Raw genomic sequence first — 25,375 nt, 5'->3', positions numbered from 1 at the left:
CAGCATAAAACCGTTAAGAGTATTTTATTAAGTCACCAACTTACATTGAATGCAACTACTTCCATTCTAAAAGCCTGTTTCAAAGGGAAGATCTCACAAAAGTTTAACAGATAGCATCTAACTTTGTATATAGACCACTAACATTTAGTCTGATACAGGGAAAATCATTTAAAAATGGTGATCAAACAAAGTATTACTGATATAGAACAAAATCACAATAAAAAATACAAAAAAAAATATGCTCATTTGATTGAGTGGCATTGAAGACATCACGTTTCATCTTCTCCGTTGAGCTCGTCATTCCTGGGAAGAAAACAAGAAATGTATATATGTACACTTAAGCACTTTTTGTTTTATTCCCACTGTGGCAATAACTTTCCCCCCCTGTGTGAGCTGGCAGTCCCTCATAACTTTGCAAGTTTGAACATGTCCCCTTTTTTCACTTAATTAAAGGGAATTTAAGGGGAAGCTTGGTGAAGTATTTCAATTTCTAATACCCACAAAGCATGGAGACATTACATTCCAAATTAATACCCGCATTCTGCCGTTATGCATGGCGAACAACCTTGCAGTATATTTGATATCTCAAGTATTCTCTTGCTCTGTATGTGAGCACACTTTAAAGTTACTAGTTTAGCTCTCCATAATCAGGAGTACTTCAAAAACAAACTATTTTTGTTTTTCTTCAAGCAGATCTAAGAATTGGACAGGATAGCATTGTTCAACTAAAATCAGAGGAGTCGCAACCCCCTGCGGCTGTGGCTTGAATGTATGCAAACTTGCACCGCTTCACTGCCCGTCTGATTGTACCTTCTCATCTTTTCGTTTATCTTTCCTCTCTTCGCTGTTCTCTACATCGTCCTCGTCGTCTTCCACATTTCCCTCACACTGATATTTATCATGTGTCCATTTGGGACTGCTGCTGGACTTTTTGAAACTGAACCGCCCTCTGCCTCGCTGGAAGATGCCACGTCCCCTTCCTCTTTTGGCCCAGTAATCAACACCATCATCCCTGTCATCATGCTACGAGATAATACAAGACAGTCGACACTTGTTCTAAGAGTGAGGGGAGTGCCAGTGATTACATCCACTAACTGCCTGTAGCACTTCCAAACATTTACTGCATCAGCACATTCAAAAGGTCCTCCTGCTAAAGCACACTCATTTTAAATAAAATCTACATGCCAACAATAACCAACAAGCCATATTTTATTGCTTAACCTAAGATTCATTTAGTTTTGTAATGGTTTTTAATTGCATTAGAACTGAACTGAATAATTCAGCTGCATTCCCTAATACTTTGTCAGCTAGGATACCCCTGTGAACGTCCAATTAAATTAACACTATAACTCAATATGAAGGAGACTTCCCAAAAAGAAACCACAGGGCAAATGATAAGGGGACCAGAGCACAGAGTAATAAAAAACAAAAGCTTGGATACAAATGAGTTCTCAGTGATACCCACCAGAAAATACTTCTTGCTCTTTGGGGTGTATTCTGGGTCCCATTCCTCTTCTTTGGGTCTCTTCTGGAAAGGGACGTTGGGAACACTAGGCCCAGGATTGGGTCCTGAAAAGACCCCTCTGCCACGGCCTCTCCCCCCTCTGATGCGAAATTGCTGGTAAATAAAAGTGTAGGTAACTTCTAGAGCACAATACAAAAACTCTTGAGGAGCACGTCTGAACTGTCTCAGTTTAGACACTCATTCCCAACGCAGTCCGAGTTTCTGCTCTAACGTCATCTGCCGCTACCTTCTGTACAGAACAGCTACCGTCACTTTTCAGTTTTACTGTACTTTCACATCTATTTCGCTTGCAAATAATTCAAACTAACTTCTCTTCTTTTCCAGCTTAGGTTTGGTTTCACACCAAGAAAATGTCATCAAACTTTAATTTCTGTCACAGTGAATTCAAGTTTGTAGCTCCTGCAGACCAGAATTCTACTGGTTTCACTTGGTTACACTTTTCCAAACATGCTTGGTTCTCTTGTAGATTTCTTAAGCTGTAGTTATGTCTCAGATTTTGAATATTTTACATGCTGTGGTCTTACTCTACCTTTCCTTGATTTGGTGCTTTATTGTATAATAGAAGAAACTGAACATACCGAGAGACTATTGCTATTGCAGGGCACTGCACTGCCGGGCAGTAGGGCTGCAAGGAAGTGACAAAGCTGGGCAGTTCCTTTGAGTTTGTGTGCGTCACTAAAACAGTTTGGTTCGCTGTTCTGAGCAGTTTGTTGCCATGTACTGTGTTCTCTTTCAAAGAAACTAAGACCAGCCTTTTCTTGTGTGGTTTTGGTTCACTGCGTTTGATTCACATCTTGGTACGATGTCACTGATCAGGTTTCACATAGAGCTCTGAACGAACAGAACCGCACTTTGGTTGGCATCAAACCATCTCAAACACTTACCATCGGTGTAAGCCTGATGGCACACTTCCTTAAAAAGGCTTAAAAATACACTATTCTCTATTGATGACACATGAAAGCTGTCATACACTGTCTTTTCAGATGAGCAACTTGCCAACTTCTATTTTTAAATACAAATTCAATGATTTTTCTAAGAATTAATCTAATTTAAAACTGAACTGAAATGACCTATGTAGACTATTCTTTATTTTGCACCATTGAACAACAGCCACTCCATTGATTTATACGAGTGAAAGAGTACGGTTTGAAAACAGTAATTCCCCTTATTTTCCATGTCTGAGCTAAATAAATGGCTACGAAGGGTTGGATGTCTATCAAAGACACTTACAAAAGTTCCCCTGGCTCGGTTTCCTCCCTGGTAGCCGGCGTAGTCTTTCTGCTCGTGATGAGACTTGTACTCTTCATCCCGTTCTTTCCGGCAGTCCTTGTCTTCGCGGGACACGGAGGATGAGGAAGAGGATCTTGAGCGGTCTCTCTCCTTGCTTTTGTGTTTGCTGTGAGAGAATTGGTACAGGAGTTATCCTCCAGGAAATGCTTCACTTGAATGCTGTATGTATAAGTATTTACTGTATCAGAGCTATAGATTTTAGATAAATAAACAAGCAACCTTGTGAGAAATGTTATCTATAAATACTTCAATATAGGGTGTATCATTTCATTACAGAGCATGTACAATGTTCTTAGTTTTCTACTTGTACTTTAATGTTGCATAATTATTTCATGCCAAGTACAGTATTGGATAATCCCTGACAAGAGGAAAATAAATCGCTATAAAACTCATTTAGAATTAGAAAATTGTATTAGTTTCAGGTGGCACCAAGCATTTTGCGAACATTCACCATTTCCAATCCTCTTTCAACAGTGATAAGAGAAAATGCAATATCAAACCACAGCTCTTACACATTAAGTTTAAGAAGTGCACTGCAATGAAGTCCAACCTCTTGTTGTAGCCTGGGTTATTTGACATTTTATTTTGTCATTTTTGTTTGCTAATCCCAACTGTCCTCATCCAACATAAGCCGCAAGAAAGACAATAGATTACTGCTGTAAAACAAAATGTTTATTTGCATATAAATATCGCAAGAAGGTTACAGAAAAGCATGATTGAATTAAAAGAAAAGGCTTAATTCAGAAAACATTTTAATAAACACATAACAAGTCTTGGTAGATAGAAAGAGTGAAAAGTGTTTACCTGTCATCCTTGTAGGATTTGTAATCTTTGTAGTCCTTGAATTCTTTGCTTAGTTTGTCCAGCTTTCTCGATGGGCTTGGCTCTCGGGAACCTTTGCAGTCATCTCGTTCCCGGCTCCTCTCCTTCCGGCGCCGATCAATATCGTGCCTCAAGTCGGCCGCATCGCACCTCGATTTTTTTTCACTCTGTTGGAGCAAAGCATCTTTTTAAATACTTTCCTGAAAATAATCCATCCGTTATTTATAACCTTCAAAAGCACCAAACAAAATTCCTCCACACGCTTTAAATGGGTTGTATTATTCCAACAAGCAGAAACTCTGGAAGCATTACCTTGTGGCTTTCTTCTTTCAAGTTTCTCTCCTTCCTAAAAGCACTGGGGGAGACATCAATCCTCCTATAAAAATAAAGCAAACAAATCCCTCAGATTGGCATTGTTGTTCTGCACTGCATCACTAGACCTGGCTGCTCATACAAGAGTTAAAAGCCATTTAAGATCTTTAACCTATCAGACCATACACTTTTACTGATGTTTCAACATCCTTATCAAGAGCGTAATTACTCTGCAGACATTTATATAAATAAAACTCTCCTTTTGTGACCTGCACCAGACATTTTACTGTGGTTTAATGGTTGGGGAAGTGTTACCTGTGGATTTCGGGACTCTTTTGTCTGGCTTCATGCCCTTCAGCAGCTTTCTGATAGACAGTGAAGCGCTCATGGAGGGTCGTTCCTGTTGACTTGAAGTAATGCTCTGTTGGTTGCAGAGGAGAAACACTGCCCAGTTAGTTTGAATTCCACCTATTTACACATTTCCAGTCTCAACACTGGAGCGGTTGTAGGCGAGTAAAGGAAAGAACCATCAAGAAACCTAGCAGAACAGAAAGGTAGATTGATTACAAATATTGGATTTCCCTGTCAAAGGCCTTCAAGCAGTGCACTTATGATAAGCAGTAGAAAATCCAAAACATGGATTAATACTTAACCAGGCCAGCCACCCACAACATCAAAGCAAAATTAATTTCACATTTAAAATACAAATTTCTCTAACATAACTTTATAAACCTTGGTTTGGAAAACCAATCAGTATGACTTCACACAAAAAAAACTTCAAACTGCTTTATCTTTTTGAAAAATCTGCTGTACAAATCTCTACTAAAACACTTCTCCTAGTAAGATTTTAATAAGGACATATGAACACAAAAACTAGCTTAAAAATAGCTTAAGCCAAATCGAATAATGAATTAGAGCACAATAACAAGCATGTTCCCATTTTTTATTAAAATAGCCAGCACTGTCCTTCATACATTACAAATGTTAAAATAGCATAGGTTTGAATTATTAAAATAATAATTATATACCGGTATATATATGCGTGATCTCCAACCTTTAATGTATCCATTATTGAAACACATTGTGTAGTGAAACAAATAATTTTACTACTAGATTGTTAAGAAACACTAAGATAAAGTTAATTATAGTTTAATACCATATTTGCCAAATATATTAATGAATATAGATTCTGTTTCAAACAACTAATATGCAGTCTTATGTTGTTTAAGACATTTAGGTTGGAGAGCACAACAATAATATTGTTAAAAATAAAAAGCTTTTTAACAAATATATCCATATTTCAACTTACCGCCTCATTTCCAGAAATTGCCTCATAACCAACCACTAACACTTGAATCAGTTACTACAAGTGTAGTGCTTCAAGCAAACCCAACATGGTGAAGAGAGGGATATTGGAGCTAGTAACTGATTTTACGCCAGGAACACAGAAGCTTCAACTTTGCCTGTTTTGGCATCTGTATCTTTCAAGTGTAATTACATTGTAACATGGAACTTGGCAATTCAATGCACATTCCAGGACTGCCATGACCTATTTGTAATGAAAAAGAAAACATCACTGGGCGAACTCAGCTCTGTACACCCTATGAGTTGATGTACATCACCACTACTGAAGTGTCATACAATTGTCAATAGAAAAGAACCCTCTTCAGAAAGATTAAAAAACAGTGCTGCAGAAACAGCTTAGCTCAAAATTAAAAGGCAATTTCAATTTTGATTAGATTTTGAAAAAGTACTAAAGCAATACTTAAAGGTAAAATTATGAAATGCAGCAGCAGCGAAGTAGATAGGACTAATAAAATAACCCTGCCAGAGACTAAAATATAGATTTACAAAAGGTATTCAAAATTGCATTGTACAGATTTGACATCATATGGAAAGAAGAAAGATCTAAAGTAACATACCTTTGACATGATGAACCAAAGAAACAATGTGCTGAATAAAGGACTCTGCCGAATTTTTGTACGCCTGAGGCCTCTTAATGTGGTCAAAGATGGAGCGGAAGCCTTGCTCCCTCTTGGAGGAATGGACGAGGGCACTAGCAAGCGACCTGTCACTTGTCAAAGAAGTGCCCGGGCTGCATTCCAAAACAAAGCAGAAAAAGTGACACAAAAGTGTTATTCATGGCCGATCACGACATGTTTTCGCTTTCAAAATATGCAGATTTGAATAATCACCTCGGGTCTTCGTAGGCCAAGGGAGTCAGTTTCAATTTCACCTCGGGACGAGAGGCCTCACCGGGTACCATTTTAACCTTCGGTGGACTCCCATCCCTGAGGGAAGCCTTCTCCCTCACATCCAATGTCTTTTGCAGCAGAGGACTCTGGTCAAAAAGCTCCCTGAGCCGCTCGGCCTTGAGCTGCTGTGGCGACACAGTGTCTCTCTTTATGGTTATCCTCTCGTCATACTTCTCTGCACCCTGCGCCTCCTCGCTATACTTGTCTTTATTCAGTCTGTCCCCCATGTAGCCTGGCTCCTTGAATTTGAACATCCTGTCCTCCACAAACCTATCATAATCCCTCTCCCCCTTGGAGCTTTTCATTTTGTACTTGCCACCCTCATCCTGGTTTTCCACGTTCCAACGGGACTCAATCGGGTAGCTTTTAATCTGCTCTACCTGACTGGTGACTTTGAACTGATATGGCTGTCTGTAGGCCTGGGACTCATCCTCCTCCTCCGCTTCAGGAGAGTCCCCCAGGAAGGGCACCTTCTCGCTCTCCTTTTTAACCCCTAGATCTAAGCCACTCTGGTCACCCCACTCTCCCTCACCCCGGCCTTTCTCTGGCACCCTGTCTTTCTGAGAGTCTTTGTCTCGCCCATTCCCCCTCTCATGAAGGTATGCTCTGCCTCCATCCTCTTCGTTGTACCTGCAAAAATTATATTAAAGAATTATATTACAATATCAACATTCTCTTAACATACAGGGCCGATTCTTAGAAATTAAGCATTAGTTAACCATTCAAAGGAGCCGAGGTTAAAAAGGAAATAAAGTGACTGTTGTGATGCGATTTAAGGGACTAACAGTTTTGGTCTTTTCTACAAACACAGGATGACATTTTTAGTACACAAACGTACCACAACATGGAAGGTTCTTCAGGTGAGGATATATTGGACAGACACACAACTGATCTTATATTTTAAGAGTACTAACTAAAGGCAGCTTATTGTACAGCTGTATAGCACACTTCTAACAAATCAGAGGCTCTTTAATAAAAAGGTTAAGGGCTGGTTTCACAGACCGAGGTTAGCACTGGTCCTACACTACCCAATTATGTTTTGGGCAGGGTAATCCAAAACTAGTGCTAATCAGGATCTGTGAAACCTACTGTAAAGGTTTAGTCTGGGAGGCTTCAATCACGTTTTCAGAATTTAAAATATTGTAGGCCAATATAAACATATATATTTTGCATTCTATGCATTGTGGTGTGAAGTTCAATAAAATACTGCATTAATATAACTACCTTTTGAGGTACTTTCCACCTTTTGGGAGATCCTGCTCATCACTGTTGGGGAAAAACCCTCTGCTGTGGACGGCTGAGAAACCTTTAGAGGGGCTCCTCCTTGGGGAGGTGCGATATGGGGGGCTGTGTGAGGGGCTGTAGTGGCCCAGGGGGCTGTCGGGGCTGTGCTGCAGGGAATGTAAGCGCAGGGAAGGCAGCGAGGGGGGGCTGATTTTGGAGGCCACCTGGATGGCCACTGTATCAGAGCGGGAGGAGCTCTGACTCGGTGGGGTGGGGATGGGAGAGGGGCTCCGATGGGGGCTGGTGTCGTTATAAGCCGAAATGCCAATCCAGCTCTCTGTGATGACAGCCGGTGTCCTTTTCAGGTCAGATTTGGCAGAGGAGGTGCCAGCTGGCTGCTCACTCTTACCATCCCCCTTCTCCTCCTCCATCTGCCGGCCTGCCCCCCCTTCCTTGCTTGCCTCCGATTTCTTGGCAGCTTTGTCGTGGGAGCCACGTCTCTTAGGGGCGGGAGACCGGCTGTAGGGAGAGGAGGAGCGGGAGCTGGAGGAGCGGCGCGACGCGGAGGAGCGGCCCGAGTGGTGGGATTTGCTGCGGGACCTCTGAGACGTGGACCTGCGCTTCGGGGTCCTGGAACGGGAGCGCCCCCTCCTGGGGCTGCGGGAGTACCGCCGGTTCTGCCAGTTGGGCCGAAACCCTCCCCGGTGATGGAAGCGCCCGCCACCTTGATAGTAGCCTCTACCCCTGCCCCGGAACCCGTAGGGCCGCCTCATGCCCCTGTTCATGCGATAGTCCCGCCGATAGTCCCTGGGGTGGTTTCGCTCACGTTCTCGACTGCGAGAGCGAGAGTAAGACCTGGAGCGAGATCTAGAACTACAAATACAACAGACAGCGAGAAATTATTAAAACACAAGTTTACACAAATAATATTAATATTAATGTGCATTTACCTGTCACATAAAACAAGATTAATACCCCCCCACCCCCCAAAGTTTGTAATATTAACCATCATTAAATATTGGTATTATTTTCATCCTAGTGCAACATTAGATTTCAGTTTAGAATACAACAAGAATTGCTGCATTATTCATTGTATTAATAGTTATATTGTATATTGTTATTAATATACAGTAAAAGCACTGGTACAGAAAATAAGGAAGCTCTGATTTTGAATGTCATCTCCTCTGTACCTGTATCTCTTCTTCCTGGACCGTGATCGTGACCTCGACCTGGAGCTGGAGTGAGAGCCAGACCTGGACCTGGAGGAGTGCGAGCGGGAGTTTGACCGCACCATCTCTGCAGGCTGTGACCCTCAACCTTTAAAAGACAGGAGGTACATTAAACCCATAAGCACCTATTAAAATGACAAAACCCAGATCGTGGTTGCATTCACTGCTATCTTTCTGACACTGCCTTTCACACAGCGCACCGGTGTCCTAGATCTATTTATAAAACAACGCCCCCCAGCGCCTCTTTATCTCAGCAGATCAGGTCATTTTAGCTCAATACGTCTTTCCCATAAAACCCAACCACAAAAAGGCGTTTGAGTAACCCTCCATTATCTGAACAGACTGTGTTCTCCATACTTTAAATATTTCATTTATGGTATTGATTCCTTTGTCAAAACGTCATATAAGTGTTTCGATCACCAAAATCCAATCACACAATTATAATGGTACCAACAGGAAACATGCATTTAAACTAGTAGTAGACATGTGAAACGCCGCTTCATGTAAAATAAACATAATACATCATCCAACCAAATAATTACATTTAAAATTGTACTAAATCTATGACGCCTTACAAAGTCACTGCCTGTAAATTGTGACATTTTCATTGATCAAGCAACGAAGTTAAGTACATCACCTTCCACACAACAAATAAACGAGTGTTGACCACAATAATAAACGCAAGGCTTAGCTACATGTATCGAGTTAATCCATTATTTAATTTAAAACAGATACAAACACGTCGTTCTAAACCCACGGATCACTGGAGTCAACTGTATATAATTTCCCAAATGTAACTAATTCACTAGTTTAAATTCAGAAACTGTGAAGTAAAACCGTAGGCCATTTTGTCGGAGATCCATCTCTTTCTCTACAGCACTTTGAATAGAGACGAAAAACAACAGAGGAAAAAACGCACAGCAATCACCCGTTCAATATATGTTTCTTACCGTACCAGTTATTAGTAGAGTAGTTTATGTCTCCAAATTTGACGAAAGCAGTGCCCATTCACCAAAATATTAACCTCATATACATGTTTTCTTCTCCAGATACAAGACTACCTCCCTCGCTACAAAAGGACGCCAGGGGTCAAAGGGCACTGCTCACCCCGCTGGACAACAGAGAGACATAGAAATGCAGTGACCGCGTTTAAGCCTGTCTTATCGAAGGCGCCACCTATGCTTCGGAGGCTGCAGCACAGCGCTTTGCCATTGCACTGATACAGAGCATACATATTGCAGATAACAACCTCAATCAGTCACACAACTCTGACATAGCAGGCTGTGGAAAGTTTGCATTGACTTCGTGGCAGATTTGTGTTCGTCACAGGCTTAACTAGAAGCAAGAAGTTTACCACCAATTACTAGGTTTTTAATTTGTGGTTGGCAAGTGTTTGAGCTTTGATTGAATCAACTCTTAAGTGTTTGGTTCCCCACATGAGAACTCCCCATTCCCAAGATCCATACTATTCCTTGAAAAAAAAAAAGAAAATGTTTTGTAATGTTTATGTTTGTGTTGTGATTTTATTTCAACACAGCTAAATAATACATACAATTGTATGATAATACATTATGTTGATGTGTAATCCTTTATGGATTTCAAAACATCATACAAAAAGTCATTTTATAATATACTGGCAATTTCAGTATCAATTGTAGAAATTCCAATTGTCATTGAAATTACATTGAATCTGTATTTTTTTGTTCTCTGATGGCTACAGTTATTTAAATAAAAATGCAGAATTTCAAATTGCAAAAAAATAAAGCATTGTTCTGTTATGTACACTTTCAAGGTAAATAATCTATTTTGTTAAGAAATTGACATGCGTTCCCCCCTTTACATGTTAGTGGGCAGGATTGTGGACACAAACAAACAAGCATGTGTTGTTTCTTAATGCTAATTTATTATCCAAGCCATGGTGTATTATATATTTCATATTATGACTTAAATTGTAATGAGGACAATACATATTTTTTCACATTGCTGAAATGTGATCTTTCGTGTTACAGGAAAGCCTTGCACTGGTGTCCACTGTGATGTCATCTGTTTGCATCACAATACTTCTATATTCCATAGGACTGTGAGGATTCCAGACATCAGGGTTCCAAGCGTATACAATTGGCAAGCCAGCCTTGTTCTGCATTATATGTTTGGCAAGCCAACTGACAGACAAGATGCAGTCGATGATGAAGACTTTACTAATGGTCTATGGCCTCCTTCTTTTTGGTGGGCACACACTTTACACACAGAGACCGACTGCCCCAGTAGTCAACCCATTGGCAGTCAGGGATCTGAAGATGAGATGTGAAGAGGAGCAGTGGCGGCTACAGAAAGAAACCCCACGGGCTGAAAGGGCCATGAATGGTGATGGACACAGCTACCCCATTGACGAAGCTTGTGAAGTGGTGGGAAAAGCCCTTCACGGTTGGTGGACGGTTCTCAGGAAACTGCCCATGCCCTGCCTGAAGACTAAGGAAGGTTTTCTGATCCTTGTGGGTGGTGCCTGTTTTCTCTATTTTGTTTGTCAAATTCTCATCTGGACAAAGAACCACTTCACACAGACAATGGTAAGATATGACCACCACATGGTCAGTTTTTTTAATTCATTCAGTAGGTTTTTGTTCAACGTATTCCTCCTTTTTTCCTCTTCCAAATATATTAATTAGTATCTCAATATATGAATGTAAATAAAAAATGAATACTTTATTAAACATGAGAAAGAAACGTCTGTGGCATTATGTTAAAAAAAAGATGCATATGACTGAAAATCCTGTCTTGATATTCAAGTGGTATGTTTGCTTTTCTTCCCACAGCACGAAGTGCCAAAGACTGGAGCGAGTGACCCAGATCTGTACAACATCAGACACAGCTGTAGGAGATCCAACAGAATGAGAAGGAGGAAGACATGTTTCATATGTGATTGACAGAACAACAACAGGAACTGAACTGCTTACCACCAAATAAGACCTGTATCCCCTAAAAGATTAATAAAATATCCTTTTTGAATCAATAGACAGCATCTTTGTCTGTATTTTCCTTTTTGGAGACCCCAAAATAAATGGTCAAACCTCTTTCAGAAATGCAAGTATACTGCTACACACAGGTTAAATGTTTGTCTAGTCATGTACCAGATACAAGGCGGGCAGTGAGAACCCATCTAGGAGGCCCCCAAAGACACTGCAGCTCCCCAGGAATTGAGTTTGAGACGTCCATATTGTACACATCAAGAATCTGAGCCCCAGTTTCACTATTGCCCATTTCACATGACAGCTACTGCACAAAAACACCTCCCACACAGCGACCTTCAGTTCAGCAAGTCTGAAACTCGGCCCTAAACATCACTAGAGCAAGGAAGGCAGAATACTCATTTAAATCAGACACATCTAGTTGAAACCTGTCTCTTTCAAATGTAGTCTTTCTGATAAAGATAATAAACATAACTATTTACACTTTGACTAAGAATCTTTCATGCTATGTTTATTTTCTCTACAAACTGCCATGGCTTTTCCAATTTCACCACTCAACAGTAATCCACATTTTGGGGAAGAGATGAAGGCACAGCCAAGCGTACTTTTCTGCTGGACACTGTCCAATTCTAAAGTCTATCATGAGGGAAATGATCGTTGTCTAGTTCCCTGTGTTGCTGTGATCAATTGGACTAGAGCTCCCATAAGCTATTGTTCTGTGATGGGTTTTCTTGGACACCCTGGAAACGGGTGAACTAATTACCTCTTTCCAAACCTATGATATGATTCGATGTTTACTTCTTGCCAGACAGCCATCCTTCAGTGAGATACATTCCTTTTCTGACATGCTGATGTATCCTAAATACATGAGTTAATAAATGTTGAAATAAATACACAAATAAATAAATGTTGAAATAAATATAGATGAATGTCCATACATTTATGTTTTTCAACATGTATTGATTGATTGATGTCAACATTTATTTATTTATTATGTTCTCTGTGTGTTTATTTTTAATTTGCCACGGACAGTCCTCCATATTAACCCTCATCCTAACAACGTATTTAACATACAAGGACTACCAACTGGGGTCTCTGGGGACCCCAAGAATAAACTACTGTAATAAACAACGATCATAGCAAAACATTAACTTATTTCTTCTTAAAACATTATTAGTTATGTAATTAATGTTATCTGAAAATAAAAGAAACAGATTATTATTATTTGGAAAGTTGCAGTTAATTTGCATATTATGTAAAATTAAAATATATACTTTTCTTTAATACAAATTGCAGCTTTTATACCAAGTACAATCCACATTAGTACTTAAAAGCTTATTTACCATCCTTTGATTCTGGTATCATTTGGTTTTCAGTAATTTCAAGTAAACATTATTTGTGTTATATTTATATGGTGAAACCAACCGAGGTCATGACTCCAATATAAAATAATTGAAATAAACCCACAGTCATTCAAACTTCAACAGTTTATTTTATTTGTCTCTCAATACAAAAGTAGATAGAGACCTTGGTCTCAGTATGACCCCCTGTCAAAATAAAGGTTGAATAAATGTAATTCAAATTGAGATTTTTCAATTTCTACATAATGTAAAATGAATGGTGTTTACATTGAACTATGAACACCTCACGCTACAGGCAGTTATAGCACACCATTTGGCTCATGCTATGCTCAGGGCATACTGGCATGTGACTGGCAAACATTTGCTACCTTCCTGTTTGTGTTTCGGGAGCAAAGGCTGCACCTTTTTCGAGTAGATTTTCCAGCCGATCTTTGGACGTCCACAGCAGCAAGTGGAGTTTTCCTCACTCCCATGATGGTCATTGCTGCTCGGATTGGGGCTTGGAGAACTGCTTGGAGTATCAGCTCTCCTCTTCGTGTGTGGCACGACCAGGGCATGCCCCAGCTGTCTCAGGTAGATAAATAATAAATAGTTCCATTTAGTAAAACTGCATAGGCGGAATTGGGTGCTTTTGACTGGGGTCCCCCAGGACCCCAATATATTGGTAACTTTTAAAAGCACTAATTAAAACAGAAACTGAAAACAATTATATGACATCATTAGGAACAAATTGATTGACAAAGTCATGAACAATTTGAATCATAGAATAAAGCATCTGTGACATATGACAAAAAGTTCACCTCAGGGGTCTGCAGGTACCCCAGTCGGTAGGATGAGGGTTAACCAAGTACTAATTCAACTTTGTGGTTCCTCCTTTTTTTATTATTTATTTTCCTTCTACCTTACATTCATCCTGTGTTGTTTCCTATAGAGTTGAAACAACTATATTTTACCCATGACTTTTGTGAGGGCACTGCACACATCAACAATCCAGTGTTTGTGGTTTGGTTTCACACATTATCCAATTGTCTCAGACAGTTTTTGAGCTGCTCACATAACACCTTGACGATATATACTCCTGGATAGCAATTTAATGGGAGCAACTGAGGTAAGGACACTAATCTTTTTTTAGATGGATGTGAGGTTATTAAACATACTATTCATACTATTATAGGCATAATGATCATGTAGATATTATGATATCAATGTATGATGATGGCTATTGTTAGCATTATTCGCATGCCCTTAACAATCTATCTGTGGTCAGGCTTTCCTTTGGAAATGTCCTTTCGGTCCCACAAGAGCTGAGTTTCTGAAATTGGGTGGCGCCTGGAAAGGCAGGTCACATGGGACAGGTAACCTGCAGCAGCTGTTGTGAATCGCCAGGAGAGTCTGTGGGAAGAACAATGCATTTGAGAAACTGAGGACATCCACATGTAAAACAGCACAAATCATATCTTCTCTAAGTCGCGGCTGGGAGTTTGAGAGCTTTCGGAGTTTACGTGGACATAAGGTAACTGGGTATTTTATTATTTCTATTATGATTGCCTCGTCATGTATTGTGTCTCACCTCAGGACTTCACAATATCATGCTGCGCGATTAAAGGACGAAACGTGTAGTTACAAAAGCAGCATGAAGAGCACGGTAGGGTGTAGATTGTTTTGCGATCGTTTCCTGCATCTGACAGGTGCGGTGATGTTCACGAATAGTGCGACAGTAATATCATTGTAAAAAGTGCAACACATAGGCCTATATACAATATGCACGACGTGTCATCTTGGTGTTTTAGTACGTGTAGTCTTCTCCTGTGTCGGTTAATGAAGAAAATGGCAAACCGTGCCAGTTACCTTTGTTCTGTGTTGTATCGTCGTCACGGACGTTTTTCTAACCTCAATTTCAAGTTGTACGGTAGAAGAATGAGTGGCGTACATTCGTTATTCACCGCGGGGGTGTAATGGTGTTCAGATGGGACAGCTGTGTGAGCAGTGCGCTCGGATGCTCAAGGACTTCGTCGCTTTCGTGCGGAGGGTGTCGGCTGGGCTGGTGCGGGCGGTGCGGCGCTGTGCGGCGGCGCTGTGCCAGGGCGGCTGCTGTGCCAGGGCGGCTGCGGGCACCGGGAAGCGGTACAGACCCGTCCTGCAGCAACACGACAAAAGGGCAGCTCAGCAGTTCCTGCAGCACCTGGACTCAGGTACCCAGGCAGCAGGGCCACATGGGCAGAGCCGCTCCTGCTCCCTTTATTCACTTGAATAGAAGGCACCCCTTGTATCGGATACAAAGCTGCTTCATGTGAACCCACATCCGCTTGTATTCACCAGCAACATGTACAAGGCTGATCCACATTGAAACTATTCATGGAATTGGATTGATATTTTAGAGTATTTGCTATTCATCAAACAGTGCAGTTAGTATGTTTCTGGAGCAGACACATCTTTTTCACTATCCTGTCTTTGCAACTGTGCTATTCTCATCAAATTGCAGTCTGTATATTTAAAACATTCCCAATTATGTTGAATGAATTAATAGAATTATAACCTCTAATAACTACTAGCAAAGAGTGTAATGTTTTAATTTGATCCAGTTTAGTGAATTTGATCATTTATAAATATAGTGACAATGCACATTATTAACCAAACTTTTTTTTACCTTGTGTTTTTAAATTTCAACTGCTGCTCTTTGGCAGGTACTGACACCCCACAGCTTGACGACGAATGCTTAAAGGCTTTGAGGACCTTAGCTGTTTCTGAAAACCCAGACTTGCAGCAGTCAGCTGCTATCTACTATTTACACATTAGTCAGCAGTGTAAGTACATGTATTATTTATTGGATGAGAAGTGGATCTGAAGAATGTACCAGCTCAAAAATTTAATATTTAATCACAAGTCATTACCTAAAACAGCAGTTTGGTTGTGTGGTTTCATAATATTTACCTGTAATCTCATAAAAAAAAAAAAAAAAAAAGAAAGAGGCCAAGTGTTGTGGTGATGATATTCACTTTAAATCCACAATTGAAATGGGGAACTACAGTTTCATTTTGCACATGTAGGAAGCAGGGAGGGAGACAATTTAGTGATATGGCCAAATTGTCATTTTCGTTTCTGATTTAGACTTTGCAATAGATTACGATATTTTTTCAGATCATTGTTAAACTTACATACTGGGTTTGTGCGAGAGTGTTGTGTTATGTCACCGACACGTCTGCATTATGAAAGGAGTATTGTTGTGTTCAACTAGTTTCAGAAGAATGTATTCAAATGAGGAGGTTTGCATAGTTTGCTATTCTGGTTTATCTTGCAAACTGTCATTTTTGGTGAAGTGCTAATCCATGCGAACGGTTATTATGATGACATTTTGGTGTTGACATTTTTTCACAGCAAAAGCATTTACTTTCATAAAGGCGGTCAGTCTGTTTTTAATTGTATTACTGAGGCCTTCATAGAGCTGATTTCTATTCATCAGTCACTGAAGAATGCATGATGGTTCTGCAGTCCACTGTGGAACAGAACTTTGTTAATGTCCTTATCTTGCAGGGCATGCCAGTCCTACTGTATCCATTCTGCAGTGCAACTCCATTTCTAAGCCCTGTTTCCATTTAATTAGTTGCATCAAAGCTTATTTATACTTAATGCCCTTTGACACAACACAAGTGAACCAGGTTAACAGTGTACCTCTAACTTTCTACTTGTAGAGGAAAAAAAACAAATGTGTATGGTTTCACATCATTCTAGGCTTCACTTTCAAAGCTGCATTATCTGAACCATCACATACACTACGGTTTACATAGAAGTCACTATATGGTAAAGCTGACTAAACACATTTTCTAAAGCAAAAATAACTTGACATATATGCATATGTTACAGTGAAAACTCCTCTACCCATTGACTTCCTTGAACCTTACAATGCGTTGTTGCAGTCCAGTGATCTGGAGGTACAGAAGATTGCCTCTCTGTCTCTCGTCAATCTCTTAGTCGAGGAGAATGGTAAGTGTGACATTATCTGCACGTGAAAAGATCTGAGACATATTTCTTGAAAGGATTAGTATTAATAAAAAACATAATCTACTCATTAGCAATAAGATTGTGTATAGCATGTTTATGCTTTATCATGTTTATCATGTCTTGCTAACTGATCTCTGGATTTGCTACATTACACACAAGCAGCAGAGCAGTGTGTTTTTATCCCCATCCAATAGAAACTCTGTCTCTCACTCTTGTAAAAACACACGCTATATGGAAATGCATACACCGATCAGCCATAACATTATGACCACTGACAGGTGAAGTGAATAACACTGATAATCTCGTTATCATGGCACCTGTCAGTGGGTGGGATATATTAGGCAGCAAGTGAACATTTTGTCCTCAAAGTTGATGAATAGGCAAGCGTAAGGATCTGAGCAACTTTGACAAGGGCCAAATTGTGATGGGTAGACGACTGGGTCAGAGCATCTCCAAAACTGCAGCTCTTGTGGGGTGTTCCCGGTCTGCTGTGGACAGTACCTATCAAAAGTGGTCCAAGGAAGGAAAAGCGGTGAACCGGCAACAGGGTCATGGGCGGCCAAGGCTCATTGATGCACGTGGGGAGCGAAGGCTGGCCCGTGTGGTCCGATCCAACAGATGAGCTACTGTAGCTCAAATTGCTGAAAAAGTGCATGCTGGTTCTGATAGAAAGGTGTCAGAACACACAGTGCATCGCAGATTGTTGTGTATGGGGCTGCGTAGCCGCAGACCAGACCATGCTGACCCCTGTCCACTGCCGAAAGCACCTACAATAGGCACGTGAGCATCAGAACTGGACCACGGAGCAATGGAAGAAGGTGGCCTGGTCTGATGAATCACGAGTTCAGGGTGTTGACTTGGCATCCAAATTCCCCAGATCTCAATCCAATCGAGCATCTGTGGGATGTGCTGGACAAACAAGTCCGATCCATGGAGGCCCCACCTCGCAACTTACAGGACTTAAAGGATCTGCTGCTAACGTCTTGGTGCCAGATACCACAGCACACCTTCAGAGGTCTAGTGGAGTCCATGTCTCGACGGGTCAGGGCTGTTTGGCGGCAAAAGGGGGACCTACACAATATTAGGCAGGTGGTCATAATGTTATGGCTGAGTGTGTCTTGAGTTGTTCTACCTACCTATCTGCCGATCGATATTTTCACTATCCTGATAGTTGTGTATTATTTTGAACATTTGTGTATCATGGGAATAATTGAGGTGTCCAACATTATTCCAGTCAAATATGTGCAATATTTTGGGTTCATTTGCATATTAGAGTTTTGCATAAGATAGTGCCCATTGTGTCTTTTAGTGTGGATTTTGGTAGAATGATGATCCCATAAGTATGTCCAACAGCTTCTACCTTCCACAATATCCTGTATGTATTGTGAGGTAGAATCTTGATTTTGTTTCAGTGGACAAAGAGGTGGTTGTGCAGACAGGCCTGCTGGAGCCCATCTTGGATATGCTGGAGTCTGGCGATCATACAGTCCAGTGCAATTCCTGCGCATGTGTAGCCACCTTGGCAACATCGGGTCTGTATGCTCTTATTCATTATGTATTATTTTTAAAGCTCAATAATTTAGCCAGTATAGGAAGCACATTGTCAATATGATAATACAGTGAAGATCAGAAATGTTTGTGAATAATGCAAATGAAGCACAGTAAAGAAGTCTGTATGAGAGCTGGAGATTTGAAAGCTCTACTATGCGTTTCCCATTTTATATATCAAAATATATCAAAATAATATTCTCATGGTGATTTATTGTTAATTAAATTTGTCTATTTGTCAAGTGGAGAATAAATAGTTCGATTGAAGGAAGCCTATTCTGAAAGTCTTGTACTGCATGAAACTACTGTCAGCTGATGTGTGATTGTAGAAGGCATGAACGTCAGGCATGATGCATCAAGATGTCAACCATAAGGTTATCAATGTAGATGACTGCCGTGTGGTTCTTGTTGTGATTGCAAAACATTTTGGTATCTTCTGGGACATCACACCTTCTAAGAAAGGTCATCAATTTGATCATGAATGTGTCCAGGCAACCAGAAAGCCATGTGTGTCTTCACCCAGAGGATCAAAGGAAACCTCAGGAATGTTTTATTGTCCATGCAAGCTGGACAGTGGAGCAGTGGACCTTTGATTTCTCCATTGATCATTCACATTTCAGTCATTGCAATGTATGGAATAGCTGTCATTGGACGGAATATGAAGTGCTTATTTAAGAGCACTAGGCCCACATTGTAGTTTTCTGCAAGATTACATTAAAGCGAAACGTACCTAAGCTTGACATCTGCCATTATTTGGTAAGTTTTACATTTTAAAGTTTTAAAACTAGCTTATATGCTAGAATTGAACTGGACAAGTGATATACACCTTACTTATACACTATAGCAAGACATATTTAAATGTATTTGAAGGTTGTGAAATACTCTTTTCTTCTCCACTTTAGATTCAAACAGAGAAGCAATAACCTCTGCTGGTGGAGTTTTGCCAGTGCTGGTTCTTGCAAAGTCCTATGACCCCAGAGTCCAGCAGAATGGTGTCGGGGCCATTCTGAATCTCACCAGATGTGGTAAGATGTAACAGTACTGCTTTTCTGTGCCAGATGTTAATGAAGCAGTACTACATTTGTGAACAAATGTATTACACTGGGTTGGGCTGCTTAAAAATGGGATTAGCCAACCCTGAAACCGCAATATATCTGAATCGGTGGTATAGCGAGGATCTATATAACAGGGGGGGCGTATCTCTTTTACCTTGGTATTTCAGATCAGTTTAAAGAGTTGTATATGATTGGTCTCTTTTGTATTTTGGCAGGCATTTACAGTTTACCTGATTCTTTCTCTTTGCAGAGAAGACCATGAGTGTGCTCTGTACAGAAGGGGTCATTCCTTTGCTGGCCCTCCTCCTCCAGTCTCCAGACTCAGAGGTGCAGGTTAGTGACTGACCACCGGACAAGGAGTGTGAAGATCGCACAGAGCAGGATCAGTTTGTTCTTATTCTTCCAAGCTGAATGTGGGACAGATGGCAGATACACTCTTGCCAATTTAGAAATAGATTTATTTCCATAACATTTTCAACGACTAAAGATAGGTCTATAGCCATCTTAGCATTAAAATAGGCTTTTAATAGTGTAGTCGCTACAATAAATGTACTCTTGTTTGATATATAGTAAGTGATAGTGTCCATACCCAGACTCAATCAAGTGCTCTGTATCCACATTTCCACGGGGATGTCTTATACGTTTTAACCTTTGAGAATAAATGGTAAAGGAGAGTAATAGTTCTGTAATTAATATGATAAGTGCCAATTTATCAGCCTAATATAACTTCAGTGGATAATGGATTAAAATTCTATATCATATTAAAATTACAGTAGTAGAAATATTTTCTTTTTTTTTCTTTTGAAAAAGGAGTCTGCAGTTGTAACACCCTTGTTTGTTTTAATGTGCTGAGTAAGGTTGTGGTTGGATACAACTGACTGATTTGTCAAAATACTTTAGTAACATGAGATCATTAACCGCCACTTCAATTAAGTGTTAATGCTCACTAGGTGTTGGACACTTGGAGGTTTGCCAAAGGTAGATTATTTAGCTTTCAAAGCTGTCAAACAAAAGATTCAGAAACACGCTCTTACGCTCTGCCTGTCTGTATCTAGACTGAATAGATCTGAGCACGGGGTCAGGGGTTGCTGAGTGCTCTCACGGCCTGAGAGGCTGGAAGTACAATACAAAACTTTGTAAAGAACCAAGTCACTTTTTTTTTTTTTGGTAAACGGAGCAATAATGCATTTAGTTTTGATGTGAATATTGTGGTTGGGCTGTAGGGAAATATCAGTCAAACAAATATCAAACTGAAATGCTAAGATGAGGCCTGTTCTCTCACACTGATAAATGTATACTGGAAAACCTGCACAATATTTGTTGAATATTTATTGAAGAACTGGAAAAGGCATGGAAACCAGGCATTTTGTTTGTTCAAAATGTAATTATGGAGTTGAATATGTAGTAGGCTACTATGTACAGACACACCTCAAGCTGTACATGTTTACACTTGTCTTTTAAAGTGTTTTAAATATGTGCTAAAACAATATGAAAAGGTGGGGTGAGGATTGGTTGGGTCAGGTTTAATGAGAAATTGTGGAACCTTTGTTAATGACTGTTGGATTAATTAGCAAAATAAAGAATGAGGAACCTTATTAACAGGCTTTTTTATTTGAGTCGGAAGCTATGAATCAAGTCCGTTTGCTCTGAAATATCTGTCTAACTGCAGCTTGAGCATTTTGTAGTCTCCATTTTGAAACAGGATATTGGTGACCTCTTTATGATGGTGTGTGTTTGTATTTGGTGGGGGGGGGGTTGTTATTGATTAAAGCATACTGACTGATGGTGGTGTGGTCTTTGTCTTTAGTATTACAGCTGCTCTGCTCTGAGTAACATCGCCACCAGGCCAGAGCACCACCCTGCCATGCTGCAACTGGGCAACCGATACCTGCTGAGAGCCCTGCTGTCCCTCATGTCCTCCCCAGTAGAAAAGGTTTGTGAAATTATGCTGCTCTCCATTTCACAATGGCATTCACTTCACTTAGCACAGTAATTAAAAGACAGGGTGGGGGGGGGGGGGGGGGGTGTAAAATACTTGTTAGCATTTATTGGAAATATAGATTTACAAGACTTCCTAATTTTACATAATACATGTGCACCACAATTCTAAATATGCTTTTCTTGTATCATGATAATACTTCCATTTTATCACAAAGATCTAGATTAGTTATCACATGAAGTAACTTTAATCATGGGTTTAATATAATCTCATTTCTTTATTAAAACTCAATCTCCATTTTACAGAATTCCTGTCAGTCCTGTCGATGTCTCAGGAACTTGTCTGTGAATGGTAAAATCAGATCAACACATTTTGAAAGTTTTGCATATACATTTTTGATATCTTATTAAAATTTGTGGTGCTTATGAGAAGTCCTGAATTGACAGGAATTTAAAGTATTGCTTGTGTGAAACATGAGTAAAAGTTGTTCCATCTCTTTTCAGTGCTTACAAAGTATTGAGTGGTCAACGAACAGTGTGAGAAAAGGAGACGTCTGTTTGACGATTCATTTATAACCCATGTGTCTTTGAAACTCAGATCCCCAGTGATTTAACACAAGCAATTGAATCTCCATTTAACCTCTCTTTATTTATGGCAAAATAACAGCCTATTCTTCCTGTGTGTGCAAAAGCTACCATGTGAAGTCTGTTGATGGCAGATTGTTTTAAAACAATAGTGTAATGTGTATTTGTCATCTTGACATGGAGAAATGTATTAAGGTAAAAAAATAATTAAACATTCAACATTAAACACAAAGGGTGTTCAGTGGAGGCTTGGTCTGTTCAATGACGCGGTGCGTTTCCTCCACCCCAGTGAGCATACAGGAGGAGCTGGTGTCTCTGGGCTTTGTGGCTCAGCTGAGGGAGATGCTTCAATCTCCATCTCAGCCTGTGGCCGAATCTGCCATCACCCTGCTCTCTGCCCTGTCTGAGCACTCGCCCAACAGGGTAAGAGAACCCCCTCCTTCTGCTACATTTTTTCGGTTTCTCAGCATTCCAGTTTTTGTAACATCATCTGTCCTGTGGGTTATTCTTTCAGGAAGCTATAGTGGAGGAAGGTCTTCTGAAAACTTTGGGACAGCTGGTCCATCATCAAAGGACCAATCCCACAATCCTCGGCCACTGTGCTGCCACTATCTGCAACTTGAGTGACAGTCAGAGTGCCCAGGTGACCCACAGAGCCACTTTCAGTGCACAAGCAGGGCAACCTTGAACTCTCTATTGAAGTTCTGCAGTGAAACAGACCTACAGCCAAAAAGGCACTTTGTATTTTTCCTGATTCTACTGTTGCCTGGAAAACTGTTAAACTAAGTTCTCTTTAGTCGCTGGCAGACGGCCATTACATTATCGACATACTATGAATATTAATAAAAGGTTTTGTGTTCAAACTAGGTATAGAAACCACTCTGTTGTTATGAGAAAAAGTAACCCTAGGTTGTTTTCGCTTGTCTAGGCTGTGGCTGAAAGTCAGTGTCTGAATGGATTGCTTCAGGCTCTCATTTCCCCTGACATCATGGAAGAAGAACTGCTTTGTGTGACTGCTTGTTTAAATCATCTGACAAGCTTTGGTAAATGCATTTTTAATCTGCATAAATGTAACAGCTGTGTGCAGCATGCAGCAGATTGTTCATGGACCAGGCAAGAACCATTGTGTGCAGCTGTCCAATGAATGTCAAAAGCACTACTATATTTGTAAGTACAGTATGTTGAATATTTGTTTTGGATTCATTAGCCTTCTAATTCATTTTTTTTTTGTACTGCTTTTTTTGAAATTTGATAAGCCATTTATACTAATTTAGTTACATGTCACCTGGAGAGGGTCAAATATACTGCAGATTTCACTAAGCATTTCAGAAATTTAACTATTAAATCCTTTTAAGATTAACATAGTGAATAGATTTTTAAATGAATATACACATATACACACACACTAATACATTCATTTAGAACTGGACACTTATTTTTCCCCTTTAACACCCTACAGACTGGAATTGGTTAATAGTAATTATATTAGAAGTTATTAATGCTGTTCTGTAAACTTGCCCTTTAACTGAATAGTGACCATGTGTTTCTTTCCATTCAGAATTACTGAAATCACACGTCATAGGGAAACTGAATGCCGAACACGCTGAACGTTTGGTGGGTTGGGCAGGCCAGACGGAGAATGACGAACTCTCCTTTAATTCAGCATCGATTATCAGCCAGCTAGAAGAACAAGGTGATGCATCTACCTCCTAAGCTAACGATCTTTTTAACTGAATAATGTGCATTGCTGTTGAGCCACAAAATGTAAGTTGCGGACCAATTTTTATTGTGGTCGTACACATGGATTCTTGTACACCCGTTTGTAGGAAGTGCTTGAGGTTGTCATATACTGTAATCCTGTTTACTCTTTGCAGGTGAGGTCTGCCAGGTACTGACCCCTCATACTACATCCATTTTAGAATATCTCCTAAGATTCCTGAGGCACTCGGAAGGCCGCTTCCAACAGCTCGGCAGCGTCACACTGCTCAACTTGAATAAAGGTTGGTACAAGAAGAAATGTCTGGCACCAAAATCTTCCATTCGAATGGATATTAATTACTAATATCATAACCAAACAAGTCTTTTTACAAATCTTTCGGTAACACTGTGCAATTGTAAAAGTGCTGGACCACAAGAGTAACCATAATATTAGAAAAGATTAACTGTTCATCATATAACCAAGCTACAAATGCAAACCACACTTTACACAGTGGAAAATATATATATATATATATATATATAGTGTATTAAATTTAAATTGTAATTTATTATCAGGAGGGAAAGAAATCGGTAGAAAAAGTGATGTGTGAGAGTATGACTACAGCTGGCTTTCAACTACTGGTGCTGCCTGAACTGCTAATATTGTTTAATTTCAGAGCTAAATCACTCTTACACCCTCCCTGGTCTTTACCAGACAAGGAATTTTCTTTAATAGTATTCAAACTATTTTAAACGTGTTGCTTCCTAGATGCTGGGTTTTCAGCAGCCCTTGCAGAGAGCCCTCTAATGGAGCAGCAGGACAGCCGGGATCTCCTGCACACCACCATGCACACCGCACACGACTGAGGAGTGGCACTTTTATGTATATAAACAAGTGTTTTTTAAGGATTGTTTTTGCTACCTTTTTTTTTATAAACATTTTACAGAAACTTTTTCAAGTTGGAAAATGCAAGTCCAGTATCCTAGTGGTAGGTCGATTAGCTTTGCAGGTTTTTAGGGACTAGGTCTGAAATGCATGTTTATTGGAATGCAATTCAAAAAAGCAGAATCTGTATCAGTTGCTTTCCCTAAGTTGATCGGCCTATTCACTATACCAATGGTTCTCAAACCTGTCCTGGAGTATCACCTGCCCTGATGATTTTTGTTCCAGCCGAGCTCTAAATTAGTTAATTGAACTAATTTCCTAAATCAGAGCCTTTTAATTATTTTTAACAGTAGGGGGTTTAAATATAAAATTGTATAAGGAAATGATTAAGGGACCAACTTTTTATCCGTTACACAATTTACTTCAATTAAGGGTTCAATTAAGTAATTGACAGCTCAGTTGGAACAAAAACCAGCAGCGTAGGTGGAACTTAAGGACAGGCTTGAGAACCACTGGTCTATAGTTCTTGGATAACCAACTTCTGAAATGAATTGATCTAGAACATCTCTACACCAAGCTCTGCCTCAGTACATGTTATTTGTAAGCATCGCTAATACAAACAAATTACATAAAATCCCTACAAAATTACCTTCCATGTGCTCTTTATAACTGGAGAAAATGG

At 40.0% G+C, this 25,375-nt stretch overlaps 2 protein-coding genes and 1 long non-coding RNA gene across 7 annotated transcripts; 2 read left to right on the top strand and 1 right to left on the bottom strand.

The window, feature by feature from the left end:
• Nucleotides 1-8: 8 nt before the first annotated feature.
• Nucleotides 9-9,756, bottom strand: LOC136747025 (bcl-2-associated transcription factor 1). 5 transcript variants are annotated; one of them, XM_066699982.1, is made up of 12 exons: nt 9,613-9,756; nt 8,619-8,745; nt 7,429-8,301; nt 6,145-6,834; nt 5,872-6,044; nt 4,265-4,370; nt 3,950-4,013; nt 3,620-3,804; nt 2,756-2,921; nt 1,466-1,618; nt 811-1,023; nt 9-303 (listed from the first exon to the last, which is right to left on the bottom strand). In XM_066699982.1, exons 2-12 carry the CDS (start codon nt 8,720-8,722, stop codon nt 298-300), a joined length of 2,733 nt encoding a protein of 910 aa, XP_066556079.1. In that variant the 5' UTR covers nt 8,723-8,745; nt 9,613-9,756; the 3' UTR covers nt 9-297. The 5 variants fall into 5 exon arrangements, 3 of the variants coding, with proteins under 3 accessions (XP_066556079.1, XP_066556087.1, XP_066556097.1); XM_066699990.1 differs by lacking the exon at nt 811-1,023; XR_010816450.1 differs by lacking the exons at nt 9-303; nt 811-1,023; nt 1,466-1,618 and adding an exon at nt 3,366-3,471 and having other exon boundaries at nt 2,805-2,921.
• Nucleotides 9,757-10,830: 1,074 nt separating this feature from the next.
• On the top strand, nt 10,831-11,667 carry LOC136759964 (uncharacterized). The gene is made up of 2 exons (XR_010820132.1): nt 10,831-11,224; nt 11,471-11,667. It is a non-coding gene; the product is annotated as an uncharacterized LOC136759964 (long non-coding RNA).
• A 2,688-nt stretch (nt 11,668-14,355) lies between these two features.
• Nucleotides 14,356-25,341, top strand: LOC136747017 (uncharacterized). The gene is made up of 15 exons (XM_066699972.1): nt 14,356-14,497; nt 14,951-15,176; nt 15,669-15,788; nt 16,846-16,965; nt 18,396-18,515; nt 19,434-19,556; nt 19,837-19,919; nt 21,394-21,519; nt 21,831-21,876; nt 22,399-22,532; nt 22,624-22,752; nt 23,038-23,152; nt 23,668-23,802; nt 23,984-24,109; nt 24,577-25,341. The coding sequence occupies exons 2-15, from the start codon at nt 14,951-14,953 to the stop codon at nt 24,672-24,674; spliced, it is 1,701 nt and encodes a 566-aa protein (XP_066556069.1). The 5' UTR covers nt 14,356-14,497; the 3' UTR covers nt 24,675-25,341.
• The last annotated feature ends 34 nt before the right edge of the window (nt 25,342-25,375 follow it).

The sequence above is a fragment of the Amia ocellicauda genome, chromosome 1 (genome assembly GCF_036373705.1).
Source record: "Amia ocellicauda isolate fAmiCal2 chromosome 1, fAmiCal2.hap1, whole genome shotgun sequence".
In the NCBI taxonomy this organism is placed as follows: domain Eukaryota; kingdom Metazoa; phylum Chordata; class Actinopteri; order Amiiformes; family Amiidae; genus Amia; species Amia ocellicauda.
Note: the sequence above shows the minus strand (reverse complement) of the source record. Positions and strands in the feature narration are given on the sequence as shown.